This window comes from Chenopodium quinoa, unplaced genomic scaffold, assembly GCF_001683475.1.
Source record: "Chenopodium quinoa cultivar QQ74 unplaced genomic scaffold, ASM168347v1, whole genome shotgun sequence".
Lineage (NCBI taxonomy): Eukaryota > Viridiplantae > Streptophyta > Magnoliopsida > Caryophyllales > Amaranthaceae > Chenopodium > Chenopodium quinoa.
In genome coordinates, this window is record NW_018743292.1 from 5,876,115 (window position 1) to 5,898,361 (window position 22,247).

The following is a 22,247-nucleotide window of genomic DNA, read 5'->3' on the forward strand; positions in this document are numbered from 1 at the left end:
CTAAGTATGTCACTAATCAGTCTAAAGCATCCTTGGCTAGCTATTTTAATATGACCCCAAGATCTTTCTTGAGTCGTTAGTCTTTTTTTAATTCTACTTCCTATACCAAAGTTAATTTTCATCATCTAATCTCTAAAGCTGATCAGAAAATGAATACGTAGTCTTCTAATTTAGTTTCCAAAGCAGGAAGGTTGTTCTTATCCAAAGCCACTTGAAGGCTATCCCGTCTTACGCTATGTCTACAGCTAGGTTACCAGTTTCTGTCACCTCTTCACCGGATAAATTAATAGGGATTTCTTTTGGAAGCAATCCCCAACTAAATAAGGATTACCAATGGTTGCCTGGGATATTTTTCCAGCCTAAAAGTCAGGGTGGTCTTGGGTTACGAAAATCTGATGCTGTCTAAATTAGGGTGGAAGGTCATGTCCGACCCTTCTAATTTATGGGTCCAATCTGTTACTGCTAAATACCTTCGTCATTCCCATTTTCTTACGTATCTCCCTTACTTGATGGACGTACTCTTGGATTTTGAAAAAAATCCTTCAGATTCGTCCCCTCCTAATTAGAGGTCTTTGCTAGAAGGTTGGTAATGGCTCTTCTATCCTCTTTTGGGTTGATATATGGTGTGCTGCTACCAATCTTATTGCTGTGTTAAATTTGGATCTTGAACTAATCCCGATTATTGATATTACTGTGGATATGTTTATTCGAGATGATAATTCTTGGGATGTTCCTCTTCTTCTTTCTGTCCTTCCTAATGATTTAGTTCAAACCATTCGAGGAATCCATCTTCTTTCTTCCCCTATTCCTGATGAACCTTGCTGGGGTCTCTCTAAAGATGGTCAATTGTCTATTAAATCTGCTACATGGTTGGCTCACGACCTCCCTACTTCTTCCCCTAAATGGGAGTTTCACTGGTTATGGAAATTGGATATCCCGCCTAAGATTAAAAAAAATTTGTGGCAACTCTTCCGTAATAGCCTTCCTACTAGACACACTCTTGCCTCTAGAAATATTGATATTCCTTCCCTTTGTGTTTTTTGTAATGCTCACCCTGAGTCTCAACAACATTTATTCCTTTATTGCCCTTTCGCTTCTGCACTATGGTCTTTTCCCTCGGTATGTCACTGGCCTGGATTGGGGCTCTTTGTCCCTCTTCCCAACTCCTAGATTTTTTTTCGTACAATCAAACTTCACCCTTCTCATCTTCTCCCTAAGGTTGCTATCCTTTTTGGAGTATTTGGAAATGTTATAATGCAGTTATCTTTAAGAGCTCATCGCCCAGCATAACTGTTGTCTACATGCATGCTTTCTCTCTTTTTTTAAGGAATGGCAAGCTCGTTCTTTTTTAGACTCTATTTACCAACCCGATAATTTGCCCCACTGCCAACCTCTACATCCGACTTCCACTACCATCTCTTGGTCACCCCCCCCCCCCACCGGTCGGATACTGTAAACTTAATTTTGATGGCTCTGCTACACTTAATTTAGCTTCAGCCGGAGTAGTGCTTAGGGATCATATAGGGAATCATATTGCTAGTCGTTCATTCAACTTGGGTTCTTGTCCAGCTTTCCTTGCTGAAGCTATTGCCCTTCGTAATGGTCTTCTTTTGGCACAAGACCATAACATCTCTCATATTTTCATTGAAAGGAATAATCTAACTGTCATTAATATTTTGCAAGGCCATTTTAACTGTCCTTGGAAGCTTCACCTCCTAATGTCAGATATCAAGACAATTTTGGAATCTTTCCGGGCTTTCAAGTCTCAACATATTTTTAGAGAAGGAAATCGGGCTGCAGACTATGTTGCTTCTCTTGGTTACTCTACTCCGACTCATCAAGATATCGACCATTTTATGGACAACAAGTTTTCTTATTTTTTGCTCTTTGATAAATTAAGTCACGGTCTTGTGAGAAGACGGTCCTAATTTTCCCTGTGTACTTTACTTTCAACAAAAACCAAAAAAAAAAAAAAAACAATTGCGAGATCAAGCGATCAACATAATTATGTTGTTAAAGTATGGAGTGGATGATTTGAATAATACTCGTATCAAAAGTCAATGAGCTAGGGTTAAAGCGAAGTAGATGAAAAGTATCAAAAATCAAAATTAAAAACAATACTTGTAAAAAAAGTAATATTTGTAGTTGTTAGATCCGCCTTTACATTATTTATATCAAACTTAAACGGAGTACTATACATATTTTAAAATCTTAAAATGAATTCGCTATAAAGATTTCTTGGAAAGTTAACACACTTCTCATTCGATGTTGCAAGTTGATTACATGAATTTGCTACCCCGAGTCAAGATGAACTTTCTCTTTATCATAAAACGATTTCGAAGTATAAATTAAAGTACAACTATAGAGCCATTATAATCATTGTAATATACTCCGTATAACAATTGCAAATCATTGGTAAATTTGATTATCAAACATAGAATAAAATAATTTCAATGATACTAAAGATTAAAACATACATTATGCTGATCTGATTACTATGATTTTTAATTACAATTTCTAAATTAAACTTTGGAAGTATATAAATATTTGAGGAACTCCAAATACTCTATACTAGTGTAGTTTTGCTGAAGCAACGTCTGATAATACTCTCTTTTCTTTTTTCTTTTTTTTACTTCTACTCGTAGCTTCTTATACATACCAAGTAAAGAGAGAGACTTAGTGAAAAGTAGGATTCTTTTTCGACTTTTTGGATAGGAAAGAAAAAGTTGTGTAGAGACATTGGTATTATTAAAATAAAATAAAATAAAAAATATTTCGTTTGCATGAATAGTAGACCATGTAGCGGATGATGAGGGGTAAAAGTAAGAATTCATTTACTATAAAAAGAATAAAACAAAAGATTGATGACTATTTTTATAAAAAATCTAATCAAAAAGGTTAAAAAAATAAAAATAAAAAAAAGGGAATAAAAAAGAAATCTACGGACACAATATATAATAAAGATTCTAGATTTTTTTTTCATAGATAAGAAAATATTACTAGTATTATACCTACATTATATGCTTGTGTCAGATACTCAGGTCATATAACAAACATTGTTATAAGTAGGAAATTTTGTCAACAATTACCGATTAAAGTACTTGTAATTTTTTTTTTTAAAAGAACTACCATAAAGTTGTAAAAAGTTTAACAAGCACTACCACTCTAACAATTTCGGTTAGAATCTCCGGCATTTGGGTCTCACATTTTACTGCTTTTTACCTTTATGAGGGTAATTTAGTCAATTTAGATGGTGATTTTATGAGGTAAAGGTAAAAAGTGAAACCTACATGTTAGAGGTAGTGCTAGTTAAACTTTTTACAACTTTGTAGTAGTTCTTTTTAAAAAAAAAATTAATCAGTAGTTGTTTTCAAAACACGTGTTTAATTAGCAGTTCTTGACAAAATTTCCTAAGTATACCATATTCTAGTTAGTTAAAAAAGTGGTTTACTAGTATAATTTACTAGTCAATACTAAAACCAATCGCTTAAGTCAATCAGTTAAAAACAATGATAATATATAAATAAAAAAAAAAAAAAATCGATCAAATACTTAGAAATATAAAAGTTTTAATTGGACACAATTCAAGTTTGTTAATCCATACTCGAAACGAATAGATCAGTGTCACAACTTTTCTTTTTAATTTTTTTAAAATAAGCTAATTGACAAATTTTTTCTCTAGAAATATGCATTCCAAATAACAAAATAATACCCAGGCCAGGTACATGCTCTATAACCCTACCCGAACCAACCCAATATTAACCGATAACTGACTTGACTCAATACTTTTTGATCTAAACTCGGACCTGCATTTGACCTACTAACCCAAAACTAATTTAATTTGACCCAACAACAATCCGAACACTAATTGGCACTTGAACAATTCAGAACTTGAAACCGTTTATTACTCGACACAACCTTTTATTGGCCCAACTCATGGTGACTCGTAAGTTGTAACTCAATCTTTTAGACTCCTTCTTGTTAACTCAACTAGTCATTGACCTTTTTTGTACCCAATTGAACCCAAAACAAGTTCAATCAAAACTAATCTTGAGTTTAATTAATTTGATTATAATAATACAAAATTGTAGACATATTGATACATTAATTTGTTCACATCACACACATGCTGCATTGATACCTCTTGTGAGAAATTATATAGGTTTAATAGATTTCTTTTTTTTTTTTTTTTTGAGGGATATAGGTTTAATAGATTATTCATAATATTAGATTGAATTATGAAAAAGCGTAATTATAAATGTATTTATTAGCGTAATATTTTATAAATACACGTAAAGTACAATATAATTAAGCCAATTATAAGATATTTTCCCGTTTCTATATAGTAGACACTTTTCCTTAATCATGTTTTCAAATGCAAAAGTGCATCATTATTATTATTAATTAATTAATCCATGACCAACGTTACCAAACTGCTTGTATGTATACTGCTCTTAAAAGCTAATTTGTAATTTGTATTACGCAGTAATAAATTCACTTTTTAATAGGATATCTATTCTTTAGTTTTTTAATATTGTAATTTTTTGTAAGGATTTCAGATTATATTGTATGTATAGTTTTGTTGACGCAATTGATAATATCACAAGTCTACAGAAACGATACACAATAACAAGATCTCTAATTTTTTTTGTGATAAATAAAGGAATATTCTAGTGCTTTTACTATATAAATAAAACTCTAAAGTAAATGTTGGTGTAGTTAGTTTTTAAGGGATAGAAATTCTGATTTTTGACATAAAACAAACAACAATACTTTCCATATCAGAGTTTGAGATTGAATCGAATACCAATTCTAAAGAGAGTCCAAGTCCTAGAATCCTAGAGAGTCCAATTTTATACGATAAATTGGATAAAATACTATTTAAACCCTCTTTATACCTCAGTTTCAAAACCACACAAATCAACCTTTAAAACCTTTTGTTGAGAAAACAAGCCAAAACAAAAACCAAAACCCTACAAAAAAAGAACAATGAAGACAATTATATTCATTATTGGTTTACTAGCTCTTTTCATAAGAGGAAACTATGCCCAAGAAGTACAACAGGAGGCGTTCCTACACCCTCACCCTCACCCACCCACACCCACAAGTACACCTTAAGCCACCTCGCTACGGCCGCAACTTGATCCCCCACGGATTGAAGTGGTCATTGCCACCATTGCCTGATGATTTACCACCATTGCCTATTAGCATTGATTGCAAGGATGACGTGGGAAATTATCTTATTAATCATCCTCAAGGTTCATTGAGTGCTGAATGTTGTTCGTTATTCGAAAACGACCCAAGTCCCCTAGTTAAGAGCATCTACAATCAAGCATGCTCCGGTGGTGCTGCATCCCCTCCTAGTGCTTAAGAAAACAACGTTAAAGTAGTTTTATTTAAAATTACTCCGTTTTTTTTTTTTGTTTTTTTTTTTTTTTTTTTTTGTAATGCAATAAAAAGTTTATTAGGAACTTTAGAATGAAATTCAACAAGTGTGGTGATTCACATATTTGAATATGTAACGGTAGTTCTCTTTAGGGATATTAGCAGTATAAGATTCATTACTATTATAGTTCTTGATATCATTAAAAAAACGTTTATTTAGCCTTGTTATTTTTGCATATAGCTTTTGTTATTTTTATTGTACTTGATTGCATCATATTTAAATATTCTAACAAGATTTCATAGTCCATGAATTATTAAACGGTAGATATAAACTGGCTTAAGATTTCTACAAAACATCAAAATTAAATTCCAAATTCGGTAATGCATACCCTTATAAAGGGTTACAAGTCCTAATCACGTTAGGAAATCTCAAAAGATAATTACAAATATTCACAAAAAATATCTCCTAAATAAAATAACTAGAATATCTTTTGTATATCTATCACACCCCCGCAGTCATAGTAGGAGGAGGTCGTACGCTAAGACTGGATTTGAACTCCAGAAATATATAATCCGACGGAATTTTATTCCATAGGAAATCCGTCGGAATCTTCCGACGTAATATAAGTCCGTCGGAATATGTGGGCTTTCCGACGGAATATTCCGTCGGAACATTCAATTTCCGGCGGAAAATATATCCGTCGGAAACCTTTCCGACGGATTATTTATTTCCGACGGAATTATGACTTTAAAAAAAAAAAAAAAAAAACTGAATATAAAAAAAAAAAAAAAAAAAGAAAACGGAACCCTAACCCCATTTTCCTCTTTCCTCCGCCATTTTCCTCCTCTTTCCTCCTTCCTCCGCCATTTTCCTCTTCTCTCTGAGAATTCCTCTCCTCCTTCTCACTTCTCTTCTCCTTCTCACTTCTCCTCTCTTCTCCTTCTCCTTCTCACACCAACAACAAAACCACCAACATCACCACCGCCTACAACGCCACCACCGCAACAACCACCAACATCAACCGCAATAATCGACCACCTTCCAACAACACCACTGCGCGAGGTTGTTAAGGTCTCCACAACAACAACACCACTGAAATAACGGCCGCCGTCGCGAGCATATCAAGGTTTTTTTGTAGATCTAGTTTTAGTTAAGGTTAAATTGTAGATCTTGTTTTGTTTTTTGAACATTTATGATTATAGTTAATTATTTTTGTAATTGTAATGTTAGTTTACATATTTATTAGAAATTTGTAATTATCATAGTGAATTGTCGTTTTTTTTTTACTGAAATTCTGATCAATTAATTCTCTCTCCTGGTTTAGATATTTTTTGTGTTAATTTTTCCTTTTTTTTTTTGGTTAACGGTGGTGTGGGTATGGTGTTAGGTGGGTACTGGTGGTGGGTGAGGACGGTTGGTGGGGTGGTGGGTGAGGACGTATGGGTGGTGGGTGGGGTGGTGGGTGGGGTGGTGGGTGAGGACGGTGTTAGGTGGGGTGGTGATGGGTGGGTACGGGTTGGTGGGTGAGGACGGTGTTAGGTGGGGTGGTGATGGGTGGGTACGGGTTGGTGGGTGAGGACGGTGTTAGGTGGGGTGGTGGTGGGTGGGTACGGGTTGGTGGGTGAGTACGTTGTTAGGAGGGGTGGTGGTGGGTGGGTACGGTTGGGTGGAGATGGGGTAATTTGTGGTGGTCTGGTGGGTTAGGGTTTGGGTGGGGTGGTCTGGGTGGGTTGGAGGTGGCTAAGGCTGGTGTGGGGGTGGTGGAGGCTTTTTTTTTATTTTTTTTATTGAATTTTCCGACGGAAATTTCCGTCGGAATATACCGTTTCCGACGGAAATCTCCGTCGGAATATACCTCTTCTGACGGAATTTTCCGTCGGAATCCACTTCAACTCCGACAGAAAATTCTGTCGGAAAGTTGCGACGGAATTTCGATTAAAGTCAAAACCAGCTCCGACAGAATGTATTCCGTCGGAAAAGTGGCTTCCGACGGAATTTCCCTCGGAAAACGTCGAATTTTCTACAAAGTGCATTCCGAGAGACAGTTTCCGACGGAATTCCGTCGGAAGACTGTTTTCCGACGGAATTCCGTCGGAAGACTGTTTTCCGACGGATTTTTCGATGTTTCCGACAGAAAAATTCCGTCGGAATTCAGCTGTTTTCTTGTAGTGTGAATATCCATTTCAACGTGCTTGGTGCGTTGGTGCTGTACGGGATTATGAGATAAATAAATTGCACTGACATTATCACAATAAACAATAGTAGCCTGCGAAGAGGACATTGTAACTCCAAAAGAAGATTACGAAGCCAACAAGTCTCAGCAATAACATTTGCAACGCCCCTGTATTCTGCCTCTGTACATGATTTAGAAAGAGTATGCTGACGCTTTGAAGACCAACAAAAAATATTGTCCCCTAGAAAGCAACAATAACTCGAGGTCGACTGATGAGTGTCCGAGCACCCGCCCCAATCAACATCAATATAAGTGATCAAGTTTGTAGGAGATGAAGGATATAAATGTAACCTGTGATCAATGGTACCCTGAATGTATCGTAGGATGCGTTTCAATGCATCAAAGTGAGCCTCTCTAGGATCTTGCATGAATAGACAAACCTGCTGAACTGCATAAGCTATATCAGGGCGAGTAAAAGCGAGGTACTGTAAAGCACCTGCAAGACTGCGATAAAGTGTTGGATCATGAAATTTAGGTCCAGTTTCTGCACTAAGTTTGGATTGAGTATCCACTGGAGTCACTGCAAGTTTACAACTGTCCATACACTACTAGAAAACACCTTATTTACGACGGAAAAATTCCGTCGGTACACCCTATAATTCCGTCGGAAAAGGCTGTTTCCGATGGAATACCGTCGGAACGCGTTGTCGGAGATCACTTCGTCGGAAAAAACGGCCATTTTCGTCGGAAATTCCGTCGGAAAACACTATTCCGACGGAATTTTTTCGTTGGAAGAGGTTTTTCCGGTACCGGAAAGTCCGTTGGAAATTTCCGACGGAATTTAAATCCGTCGGAAAATTTAATAAAAAAAAAAAGCGAAACCTACCACCCCCACCACCAGCTCACCCCCTGACTTATCCCCCTACCCACCACCATCAGCCCCCCTTACCACCAGCCCACACCACCCACTTTCCCCACCCAGATCTACCCCGCCCCCAGCCCACACCACCCCACACCACCCCACACCACCCACCACCCATTTTCCCACACCCAGAAACCTAACCCCACCTAGACACTCACGAAGACAACCTACCTCACCCACCCTACACCACCCACCCCACAGACCAGGACCACCACCCATCCCCCCACACACTGACCCACGCAGACCCCCCACCCTCCCCTTAACCAACGCCACTCCCACCAGCCCCACCACTTCAGTCCCACCACCGTTCACCCAAAAAATAAAAACAAACACGAAAACACTCACTAAATTCGTAAAAAAAATGGAAACAAATTACGAAATTAAGCCAAAAAATCCGAAAAATTCAACACAAACAAATCACAACCAGTAGATTTACATATTTAATTAGAATTTCATGAAAAAAATTATAAAAAAAACCGACAATTATACATTAAAAATTAAAGAAAATACAATTATCTAATCAAATTTATAATCAAAATTACAATTACATAAACAACTAAATTAATCTACAATCTAACTTAATTTTAAACTAGATCTACATTAAATTTCGCCCAAAAAAACGAGATCAAAATTACAATTACCGCCGTAGTTGTTGATGAATGCGCCGTTGTTGTTGTTGTTGATGATGAATGTGCCGAGATCGAAACCCTTATTTTATTAATTTCGCCCAAAAAAAACAAGATCAAACACATTGAATTTTTGTGATTTTCGAACTAACATGAGAGGAGGGAGATCGAATTAAAGACAAGGTTGTTCGTTGATGGAAAGAGAAGGGGAAAGAGAAGAGGAAAGAGAAGAGAGAGAAAGAGAAATGAGGGAGGACGAGGCGCACAAAGAAATGAGGGAGGAGAGGAGAGAGAAAGAGAAATGAGGGAGGAGAGAGAAAGAGAGGCGCATTAGAGAGAAAGAGGGAGAGTTTTTTTTAGGTTTTTTTTTTTAATAGTTACTTTATTTCCGACGGAATATTCCGTCGGTATCTTCCGACGGGTTTTAATTCCGTCGAAATGTTCCGACGGATTATAATTCCGCCGGAAAAGTAATTTTCCAACGGAATATTCCGTCGGAAACCCCTTATATTTCAACGGATTTTAATTCCGTCGGAAAGTTCCGACGGAATAAAAATCCATCGGAATTTCTGACGTTTCCGACGGAATTAAGTGTCCGTCGGAAATCGGCCTATTTCTAGTAGTGATACCTTCACGCTCTAAAATTTCCTGTGCATATTTTTGCTGAGATAAAAACAGATATGATGGAGTACGAGTAACTGCAATTCCCAAAAAAAAATCAGAGGACCTAAATCTGTCATTGGAAATCTTGTACGTAAGTGAGAGATGATACGCTCACGTAGCTGATTTGAAGAAGTAACCAACACAATATCATCAACATATAATAGCAAGTATGCTAATATCATTCCCATGCTGGAATATGAATATAGAATTATCACTTTTAGCAATGACAACCCCATCTACAAAAGAAAGTTAGCAAATCACTGATACAAAGCCCTTGGAGCTTGTTTAAGGCCGTAAAGCGCCTTGCGGAGCCTGCAAACATACCCTAGATATCTCTTATCGACAAATCCGGGGGGTTGATGCATATACACGCACTAATTCAAGTTACCATGTAAAAAGGCATTTTTTACATCAAGTTGGTGAATAGACCACTAACAAGCCATAGCCAAACTCAACACAGTACAAATGGTAGCCGGTTTTACCACCGGACTAAAAGTTTCGTCACAATCAACACCTTCAACCTGCGATTTACCATTACAAACCAAACGAGCCTTGTGTCTTTCAAGATCACCATTAGCATTTAATTTATGACAAAATAACCACATGCAATTAACAATGTTCACCCCCGCATGCCTTGGGACCAAGTCTCATGTCCCCGTTTCAATTAAAGCACTACATTCATCACGCATCGCAGCATTCCAATTTGGGTCGGAAAGGGCATGTCTGTGATTTTTAGGAAGAGGGGAGCGAGTCAAGGCTTGAGCAGGTATAGTTGCGGAAAGGCCAAATTTCGGGTTTGGTTTGACAATACCGTGTTTTGACCGAGTTTGCATTTGTGGGGAGAATGGTGGAGGACTCGTAGGTGTGATAGGAGTGTGACCCCTAAGAGGTGGAGGAGTGTAAGTTTTTGGGCTTGAGGAGTGTTGATGGTTGTGCAATGAAAGCAAGGGAGCTGGGCTAGAATTATGCGGGCTGGGTGCAGCGTGGGCCGGGCTGGGGCTAGCAGTTGTTGGGCCTGTGCTAGCTGGATGCTGCACAGTTTCTGCCTGGGCCGCTGGCTGGCCAGAGTGCGCTGGGCCTGGGCCTGGCAGGGAGCTCCGCAGTGTTGTTGTGGTGTGGGTATGTGTGCCACAACTTGATTGTGGAGTGGACTGTAGGCTTTGCTCATTAAATGAGAAAGGGGTATGAAGCAAATTTTGGTAGGTGAACAATAGAGAAGTGTCATCGGTGCCAAGGAAATCATAATCTGATTTTCGGAATTGAGTGAGATTTCGAAATGGAAGTGTGTTTTCATCAAAGACAACATGACGCGGAATTATGATTTTATTGGTGGAAATATCCAAACACCTATATCCCCTATGTTCGGAAGGATAACCCAAGAAGACACAAGGAGTAGAGCGGGGTGTTAGATTATGTTTGGCCGTAGCCGATAGATTGGGGAAGCACATGCACCCAAAGACACGAAGATGAGTGTAAGACGGAATTATGCCAAACAAAGCTTGTGCTGGAGTACATTGATTGAGTGTTTTTATGGGCAAAATATTTAGGAAGTAGGTTGTCGTCTCAACGGCGTAATGCCAATAAGACGGTGGAAGGGAGACATGGAAAAAAAAGGTTCGCTTGGTGTTATTGATAGTGTGAATCATTTGTTCGTCTTTACCGTTTTGGGATGATGTGTGAGGATAAGAAAAACGAAAACCCAATCCATTTTTGACACAAAAAAGCTTAAAGGAGTCATTGTCGAACTCTCGAACATCGACCATGGTCACTTTGGAAGGACTTGATAGGGCGTTCGAATTGAGTAATGACATATTGTCGAAAATTAAGGAAGGGTTGATACACTTGAGATTTATACACAAGAGGAATGGTCCACACATAGTGAGTAAAATCATCTAAAAGGACCAAATAATATTTGTGACCTTTAGTACTACGAATAGGAGAAGTCCACAAATCAGATCGGCGTGAATATAATAATGTCAAAAGCAAAATAAGTAATACTATTAGAACTATGAAACGGCAAGCGAACATGTTTTCCTACTTGACAACCTACACAAAAATTATAGTCATGCTCTTTTTTTGCAATCAATCAAATTATTACTCCTAAGATAGCTAAGAGTGGGTGCTCCGGGATGCCCTAAGCGATTATGCCAAGTGGATGACAACAAAGCTGTGAGTGATGTGGCTAGACACGTAGAAGGAGAAGATGTGACTGGATAGAGGTCCCTCGCACTATTGCATCTGGCTAGAATTCTCCCGTTTGAAGATCCTTCACAGAAAAACCACTAGGATCAAACTTTATGGACACAGAATTATCTCGGGTAAATTTGCGAACAAAAATTAAATTTTTAATAATTTGGGGAGCAAGAAACACATCACAAAGGGGAAGGGATTTATTTGTAATGCTAGAATTGCCATAACCCGTGATTGGAATGCGATGCCCGCTACCCACTTGAATATAATTATGTGTGCTTAAATTTAAAAGGGGAAGAAGATTACCGGCATTGTTAGTCATGTGTGACGTTGCAGCGGAGTCCATGTACCAAGAGGGGTCATAATTTTGTAAGCCCATTGTTGCGAAAGCATTCCCGAGCTCCGTTGGGGTGTAAGTCGAACCATACTCGGAACCACTTGGTGCATAAGAAGGTTGTGAAAACGGTGCATATGCCTGGCTTGGACTAGCATAGTATGCAGCAGGGGCACGAAATCCTTGTTGGATTTGAAAGTTGGGCCTAACTTGCAGAGCCCACTGTTGTGGCTGAGGAAAAGGTGTCGGTGCCCTCTGAGGTGTCCAATTCTGGGCCGGCCCATTCGGAGCCTGTCCAGGCCAGTTTTGTTGGGTTGGGTTCTATTGTTGCTGTTGTTGCGACTGCTGCTGAGGACTGCCGCGACTACGACCTTTGCCCTATCCTTGCTTTGGTCCTTGCCCTCGACCTCTGCCACCTGGTCCACCACCGCGACCAGACTGCTGAGCCGTTTAAGACTGTTGTGGCGCTGCTTGGTTAGATGGTGTAGGGGTGCTGGATTGTGCCACAAACGATGAGGGCGGAGAACTAGTGTCATTGGCTCGTCTAGACTCCTCATGAAGAAGCCGCGAGCCCGCGATCAAGCTGTTTTGAATGACGGAAGTGGTTCCGTTTGTTGGATCATGGCAGCTATGGTATCAAAATGTATTAACAAGACCCGACACTAATCGAATCACCAACTTTTGTTCCGACACGGGTTGATCAATATTGGCTAATTGATCTTTCAAGTTCTTCAATTCACTACAATATGAAGAAAAATTAGGGAAATTCAAAAGATGCAACAGGTTGAATTGATTTTCAAGATACATTACTCTAATGGCCTTGTTATCCTGAAAGATTTGTTTGAGTTTGTCCCAAATCTGTTGTGCCGTGTCACCTTTGCACAAGATGGTTTGAAGAAGATCCGTAGAGATCGTGCCATTAATCCAGTTCTTTACAACCTAGTCAAGCCGCTTCCATAAAGAATCAGAAATATCTGAAGGTCTTTTAGTCTTGGGGTCAATGTGATCCAAGACACCGAACGCATGAGCATGACATTCGAATAGTTCAACCCAATTAGAATATTGGACTTTTTCTCGATCAAGTATGAGTGAAATAGCGTTCCTGATGTTATTCATGCCGAGGGCGGGGTGAAACTCAGAGGAAGGAGGATTACCTCCGATTCATCTCCATCTCCATCTTTGGTCATGGCTGTTGTGCGTTATTCAAGAAAGCAGGCAATGTAAAGAACGTGATAAAGGGAGGGAAAAAAAAAAAGAAAAAAAAAAAAGTAAAAAATTGCGGAAGCTGGATCAAAACCTAGGCTGTGATACCATGTTAGATTTTGTGAAACTCCTCATATTGGAGTGTATTCCATTAATACGTATATAAAGGGTTACAAAGATGAGTCCTAATCATGTTAGGAAATCTCAAAAGATAATTACAAATATTCACAAAAAATATCTCCTAGGTATAACAAAATAACTAGAATATCTTTCGTATATTCTATCACTATGATATTATAATAGTAGTCATAGTGTTCAGGAAGAAATAAATTATTGTGATCGATCAACCGATAATATGATCATATACTTCTATAATTTAATTTATGTGTTGGTAATTTTCTCTAGGCATGTTAGGATTGGTAACAATATAGGATTAATAGAGTTTACTTTATTTTTATTAGAAGGATAATTTCATTAATAATTATGCATACGGCATCCACAATAATGATATAGATTTCTAAACCAGAGATTTAGAGGAAGGAGCATAACTTTTGCATTAAAATAATAACTTTTCTACATTTTCCGCACAACTTATACTCCACCGCTTCAAACTTGAGATGCTGATGTTTTGATTACATATAGAGTTGATGACAGGACTCAATTGAATTAAAGATTTAGGGTTGGAAATAATTTAATTTTCAAAGACTAATTCAACCTAAACAGCTAAAAAAAAATGAAACTGGCCTAGAAGAAGATATAAGAAGATTGAGAGAAAAGGGAGAAGAGGCGGCGAGGAATAGAGTTTACTTAAGTTTAAGTTTTATGTTTTTTCCGTGCTTTTTTTCCATGTGATATTGTACACAAAGTTTTATATATGGTTTGTCACACCGGCCGAGTTTACTTATTCAGGGGTTACTTAGGATCAGGGGTTACTTATTCAGGGATTACTCGGTCGGTCAGGAGTTACCTGGTCATTGTTTTAGTGTGTGTCAGCTGATCATACCGTGTGGCCAGCCGCACAGAAAATGCACTGGATATTATACATACACAATAATTTAATTTTTTGTAACAAATTATTTTTTTTGTGTCAGTCATACAACAATTTTGTTCGACATATTCAAGTTAGTTAAAAAAAATGTGTTTGTTTTTTTGTTTTTGTGTGTTTAGAGTACTACAAGGACAATTCTCGTTAATACTGGCCTAAAATTGGAACCCCTAAAACATGACGAGGTAACTAGTATTAGTAAATGTAGTAATTCGTAACGGATTGCTTGTCGCATAAATTAATTCTAACTAATTTATGCAACATTTATCATGGTAAGGCGTACTAGTACAACATTATATTATTATAAACTAAATTTCCAATTGTAGTTGATAAATTTCGAAATTTCAAAGCACCGAAAATGTTGTAATATATAATATATAGACGTAAAAAGTAGGTGTCTTGAATAAATTCATGGACCTACAAACTATATCACTCAAGAGCAAATGATGGACATTAATTAAATATGGTACGTATATATATTTACATACTTCGTATATTAATATTATACATACGTTACTATGTTAGCACCAAAAACATATATTTATATATATTAATATATATACATGATGACTACTTGAGTTACTAAATAAAGTTATAAAATAAGCAAGCATTTTAAGGTAGGATTGCGGGACTCCTATATATTAAAATGCAATTAGAGTGACTAATTAATACTCCGTACTTTAATAGAGCTAAGCTAGTAGGTTATATAAGTAATACTGTTGAAGCTAATTAATCGTCTTGTTTGTCTTTAGCATTATTGCCCGAGGCTTGAGGGCAATGCATTATAGTTAAATTATTCTAATTATAAATCAGGGAGTATATTTTTGGGGTATACATATATATTTTCCATTCCAATTTGATTGGATGTATCTAAAAATACGTGTGTATATATAAGAATAATTGATGATTGGCCTTGACAATGGTTTGGTTTGGTTGCCAATGTGAGAGAACATACAGTTTTGTTTCTTAACAAACTTGTTTAAAGTATTGTTTAAGGACTACATCATTAACCTACGTTAACTTGATTATTTAGTCCTTAAAAACAATGTGAAACATTTGTGTAACACCGCCTAACCATTATAAGATCACTTTTGTGAGTTACATTAAACATTGCTTTATCATATTACACATACTTAAATACTTTGTACTTCACCTTTATTATTGCTACCATTTTATTTTTTTTTATCATTTTCGATTGTTTTTTTATGTTGCTAAAAGTATGATTATAGGAATAATGATTTCAGAAATTAAAATATAAGTACATTTTGACTGTAAATTAGTAAGTCATTTACATCATATAATGTGGTTTCATGTCGTTTTAAAGAGGGGGTGATGTGTCGTGAAAATATGTATTTTAGCCAGACTAATTTTGTGAAAAAACGTCGTATTCCTCACTTCCTGAGATTATCAGCTAATTAATAAAAATAGACATGCCAACAACTATAATTACTATTCTGTTACTAAGATTGATAGTGATGAAGATTAAGATGAAATAAATGTTTGCGTTAGGCGCCGGATTTCTTGATACATATATAGATCAATATTAATTATCAAAAAGTCATTTTTAAAAGTATAAAGCTATTGCATTTACTTTGATCCTTGGTGAACTAAGTATATGGAGTACGGAGTATATTACATTGTATTATGAAATACGAAGTACTCGTACTATTTTATTACTCTCCTTTCGATTGGAAATAATATTAATACGTCATTCTTACATATAATGTCTTATAGTAATACTTGCTCCGTTTTACAAAAATTGTACTGTAATATTTAGAGATTTTAGACATATAAATATATGAGAGCTTTAGGTCATATATATTAGACAATACAAAGTATAATTATAATATACAAAGTAAATACATAGTACTACGTTGTTGAGCAATTAGGTTTTGATGATTATAAACTAATGATGATTATCTATCTAACGTGTATGTTAAGTTGTGCATAGAAAAAGCAAATTATGCTTGGAACAGGATACAAGGAACCTGAGTAATGACAGGTATATATGTAAGGAACTTGAGCAATATAGGATAAGCAATAGAGGAACAAGAACAACGATAAGTGTTATGGTTGATAAGCATGATGATGGCTAAGGGACCATGAAGGTAACTATGTAAACATGTGTTTACATATGTTAGCTTCATAAGGTAAGTATCCTATACATATATAGGTTATGTATGTGTAGGAGTCTTTTAATTTAGTTTAGTTTTCTTTATTGTTTTTATAAATAAAAAACTAACCTTCTGTTTTACTTTGTTATTCTCAGAAGTTTGCTCAGTTCGTCATCATCAAAAAGGGACAACTTGTTGATCCTTATGAGGTTTTGATGATGATGTTAAGAATTGAGCAAACTTCCATTTAATAAGGATTTTCTAGTGTTGTGATGTTTGCAGGTTCAGTAAGCGTTGAGGGCTGAAGTAGGAATTGAAACAGAGGAACTTTAGAGGATCCATGAGGATACAAGTAAATTTAGAAGAAGAGTTCCAGAAATGGAACTTCCAGAAGTTTCTTAACAGGAACTTCAAAACGGGTTGTAACGACCTGGTTTCGGTGTAATGCTGGGGAAAACCCTAAGATCCAGAATATATCAAGACTACAGGATTCCAGAACAAGAGTTTCAGAGAAGCAACATGAAGACAGAGAAATAGAAGTATATTGCTCTAGGATTCATGTAAGTATGTTGGACATAAAAGTCGGTCTGGAACAAGTCTATATAGAACCAAGGTGAATTCCAAACAGTCAATGAAATTAGAGTAACTGACTTGTCAGGAACTCAGAGACTGTCAGAGTTCAGGAACCTAATAGGAACTTAAGTATGAACGTCGTTAAAAGTCGGTTTTAATGATATATATATTTACCTTATACGTGCATATCTTTTAGGGATTTGGTTTTACTGAATAAAGATATTTATCTTCTAATAAATCCCTTTTGGAAAAAGATAAGATTGTTTAAAAAGTATTTTAAACAAAAAGATAAGTTTTGAATAAAATCTGATTTTATGCTAAGTTTATCTTATTATTATTGACAGTTTTTATTCTTAACAAAAAGATATATTTTCGGAAAACTGATTTTTAGAAAATATCTTTTAAACTTATCTTTTCAGAAAATCTATCTTTTTCAAGATGAAATGAATAATTCGAGTGTACTATAAATATGCTCATATGCATTCATTCAAAGTTGAGGCTGACGAAGTGTAGTGGTCGTTCTTAATGGTTTTATCCTTCACCACGAAGCTAAGTCAGTCCTCCTGGTCAAAGTTCCTATCAGGTTTTTGGTTACAATACGTCTAGTGAGTTCCAGACAGATCTTGAGTGTTCAACATATTGGTTTTATACATTATATCTTTTATATGTATTTGAGAGTTGTTTAAGGGTTTGAGTGAACTCTTGTAATGGGGAATTAATAAGGGTTTGAGTGAACTCTTGTATTAGGGTGAGAACTTGAGTGAGTTCTTTGTATGTAGAGAAGGCTTTGAGTGAAGCTTGAGAGAAAGAGAAAGAGTAAGGTTTTGAGTGAAGTCTTGAGTGAGAAGAGAGGTCTTTGAGGGAAGATTTCAAGCTGCAACTATTAGAGGGAATAGTTGTTGGGGATATGAGTTCGTTGAGGAACTCGGTAGAGGCTCAAGTTCCTCATAGGTTGTAACAGAGTCGTTGGCCTATTTTAGTGGAATGTTTTGAGTCAAAATCCCTTTGGGTCGAGGTTTTTCACTTCCTATTTGGCCTAGGAAGTTTTCCTCGTAAAATCTCTCTTGCACTATTTCTCTATTGCGTTAAGTTTCTTTTAATTCCGCAAAAAGTGACTAGCAATCTCCATACTACAATTCACCCCCCCTCTTGTAGTATTTCATCTAAATAACAATTGGTATCAGAGCAGGTGCTCTTGATAAACCGGGCAACCCCGAGGAGCAAGTTCCAGGCTAGGATGGATACCTACAAGGAATGCAGCGAATGGAACTCAACCCTAGAACGTTCCCAATACCACGTGAAGACCAAAGTCTGCTTGTGAAGCAGATTTGATTCAAAGATGAACATCTTTGAGGTAAGTGTCTCGTCTTTGAAGTCTTGATTATATATGTGTACAAGTTCCTTGTAGTATTTCTAGTTAAATTTTGGATTTTGTTTTGAAAGTTTGCAAATCAATTTTGTGTAACCTCAAATCTGATTTATAGAGTGAAAAGTATTTGTCAAATTTACAAATTGATTTATTTTTAAAGAATCGGTTTACTGGAAATAGTTCAAGGAACGTATTATGTAGAATTATGCATATTTGGTCTCTTGGAATCTAGATTACCCCTGTATGGAAACTTAATTCTTTGGGCAAGGTAATGAACGTATATTTTGAATATTTTCCAAAGAATGACCTTATCATGTGTATGTGTTTTTCTGAATATTTATTATGTAGACACATGATGTTTATTGTTAGTAAAGATAGTTGGTTTAACCGTAGTTGTTTTAATTATGGATTATTAATGTCTATTACTAACATGAAAGTACCCAATATAAATTGGGTAACCAAAGCCAAAAGATGACTGATTTTGCAGGCTAAGTGAGTGGAGACAACTTATTAATAATGATGAACTTTGGTTGTTTGTATATAAGCAATTATGTGCAAATTCCTCTCACTAGAAAGCCTTTATAAGAGGTTTGTAGTAGGTGAATCGACAACATGAATAAGTGTGTAAGTTGCCTATACATCTCTCTGTAAATATTGGTCATGTTCTTTTGGTATGTATTAATCCTTCACAAATTCCAATTGAAATTCAATTCCCTAATCTTATGAAGGTTATTTGTGAATGGATGAAAAGAGAAGTTGTTTGGATGTTTATAATGTATATCATGACAAACTAACTTCTCTTCTAGCTTTGTGCAAGTTATTAATCATTGCTTTGTAGGTTTGTCCATTGAGACAAATTGGTGCGTAAAAGTTTGTTCCATTAGGAGCTCAGTGCTTAAATTGGTTGGAACTTGGTGAACTTGGAATGATAAAACGAATTAGGGATACAGGAATAACAAAGCTTCTATATCAAGGTGCTATAGGAGTTAGCGTATACGTTCCTGTAAAGATTCTTGTTCAAGTTCCAGTTAAGTTCTTATTTGGAACAAAGCATTAATTCCTGTAGCAGACTCTTATGAAGGATAATGAGTTAAGATGATTATCTTTGACTGCGTGTTGGAGATTCATCATTTTGTTGATGGAACGACATCTAAAAGGGAGTATTCTTACAGGAACTTTATGTTTTAACACTTTTATGCTTTAGGTTTTATCTACCTCTTTTGACTAACCTACTGACATTTTAAAGGCACAAAAGAATCTCTTGGGTTGTGAACTTTCAGGTTATATCTTTTGAATGATAATATGAGGGACTTTGACAAGGTGTTGAAGAATTTGAGATTAAATCAACACGTTCCTCTACCCAAGATACAACGGTCTAAAGGACCAGAAGGACATGTTCCAACTTTATGTCAAAAGGAACATGGAAGAGTTGAAGGTTTATAATAGGAGGGAACTTGCATTATCTCGACAGCGAGGATCCAAAAGAGATGATGATAGCCAAATCAAGGTATCTCTTGCTATAAACCTGCAATGGAAGAACTTTGACTTATAATACTAACACGAAAGGTAAAATTTCTACATAACAGGAAGTTAGTAAGTCAAGTTCCTATCCCATTGTGAATATTTTTCTTGTCAAGTTTTTAATGCACATTCTGGTTTTCAATTGCTTGTAACTCTAGTTGTTTTATGGCTTCAAAATGACATCATCAATAAAGAGTGGAAATGTCACATATGAAGGGAGTCAAAAAGGGAACACATCATTTGTGGATCTCAAGGTGATTCCTAACAACAACCTGACATTTCTAGGTTTTATTGAAGATGAGATACCTCTATGCTTCAAACTGTGAACATGTTAATCTTTTCATGCTTGATAAACCTAGTAGGAACTCGATAATAGGTATATGTACATGTAAGTTCCAAACAGGTTAAGATCGAGAAGCATGAGAATGAAACACATGTTACATTCTCTTTCAACATCAGGTAGATGGTAAGCAACACTAATCCATTGGATCTTAGTGATATGGATATGTTTACCATGTGATATGTAGAGACTAATTGAAAGAGATGTCTTGTTTATAAGTAATGAAAGCAAATGAATACTTGGTTTCTTTTCTTAATAGAAGAGATGATGAACTGTTTATTGAAAGTCTTTTCTATCACAGGGTATGTGGCTAAGTATTCATCACTTATGAGATTATAGATCTAACAATGGAACCTAGTTCCAGTCATGTTTAGTGTTTGTTGCAGGAACACAGGATTGTCAACAAGTTTCCAATTTTGAATCATGAAAGACAAGAAGAGAACAAAATTATATACTAATGGTCTTTTCAGGTTCTTTAGAATAGTTTTCAATGTCTCTGGCTACATCATCAACACTGAAGCAATAGATCTTTGATGAACAAGACACCCTATGTTCTACTTAGGGATGTTTGATGATAGAAGTACCAAGGCGATTTATCCATAAACGCCTAGACTAGTAAAACATATAGAGTTGACACTATCATGTTTAATGTGCCATAAGTGAACATATTTTGAGACTAACAGGTTTGTTCCCATCAAACAGGTTATAAAGATGAACTCACAAGTTACTGTAGAACTAACTGAGTTCCTAGTAAAGAAATATGTCACTAAGAATAACAGCAAGGGATAGCTACATATGTTGAGGAACTTTTAGATGTTAAGTTCCAACTCATGCAGCAAAGTTCAATGAACTCAATATAAGAAAGCAAGTTCCAACGAAGTTCCAGAGCTGAGATAATATTTGTTCTGACCAGCAATATCTCAACAAACTATGGAACTAAAGTGTCTTATATGCATATGTAACCAAGGCCGAGCCTCACGACATTGAAGGATTTGAGGATGTAGCTTGAAGATTAGATGTGCAACAGGAACTCGATGAGCTTAAAAGGAAGAAGGTGTGTATTACATTCTAAACCTATTCTAGAACACCTAAAAAGGGTCGGAGATCAAAAAGGGTGTTCTGGAAAAAGCTTGTTGAGTAAGGCACGTGAATGGAACAAAGCTAGGTTGGTTCTTAAAGGAAACAACCAATACAAAGGTATGTATTGTTTTTAAGGAACTTATTGCTCGTGTAGCTAGACTTGAAGGTAATTGAACATTATTTTATCTTGTTGTTTATATGGGATTAGAGTTGTACCACATGGATGTCTTGGATGTCTTTTGTATAACATTTTGTTATAGATGTCTATGTGGAACATACTCTAGGATAGATTGCTATCCAAGTTCCTTCTTGAAAATTGAGCTTTAAAATTATCAATTTTTGTTTTCAAGATGGATTGAGTTATTAGTTGTACTTACTTACATTAATTATATTTTTGGTACAACTAACGAGACATTGTGCATTGATTTTTGCTAATCTATGATAAGAAAATATATTTTTAAGCATTAACCACTGACAATGGAACTTGTGTTAGAAGTGGAAGTTCATATTAGATTCGAAATCATCAAGGAACAGAATAACCACTTCAAGAACTCCAAGGTAAGCCATCATATCAACCTATGTATTAATAGTTACATCTTTATTGATATGAGACTATATAAGATATAAGTTCCTTTCACATGTCGGCATTAGATGAATTGAATTGATATATTTTTGGTATGAATGCAATATGTGAATTTGTGAATTGAT

At 36.1% G+C, this 22,247-nt stretch overlaps 2 protein-coding genes across 2 annotated transcripts; both read right to left on the reverse strand.

Annotated features, from left to right (window-relative positions):
• Nucleotides 1-7,537: 7,537 nt before the first annotated feature.
• On the reverse strand, nucleotides 7,538-10,375 carry LOC110735859 (uncharacterized mitochondrial protein AtMg00810-like). The gene is made up of 4 exons (XM_021916038.1): nucleotides 10,207-10,375; nucleotides 9,926-10,006; nucleotides 9,737-9,805; nucleotides 7,538-8,139 (listed from the first exon to the last, which is right to left on the reverse strand). Exons 1-4 carry the CDS (start codon nucleotides 10,373-10,375, stop codon nucleotides 7,538-7,540), a joined length of 921 nt encoding a protein of 306 aa, XP_021771730.1.
• On the reverse strand, nucleotides 9,723-12,854 carry LOC110736654. Its single transcript, XM_021916936.1, has 2 exons — nucleotides 12,267-12,854; nucleotides 9,723-12,036 (listed from the first exon to the last, which is right to left on the reverse strand). Exon 2 carries the CDS (start codon nucleotides 11,660-11,662, stop codon nucleotides 10,418-10,420), a length of 1,245 nt encoding a protein of 414 aa, XP_021772628.1. The 5' UTR covers nucleotides 11,663-12,036; nucleotides 12,267-12,854; the 3' UTR covers nucleotides 9,723-10,417.
• Nucleotides 12,855-22,247: the final 9,393 nt, after the last annotated feature.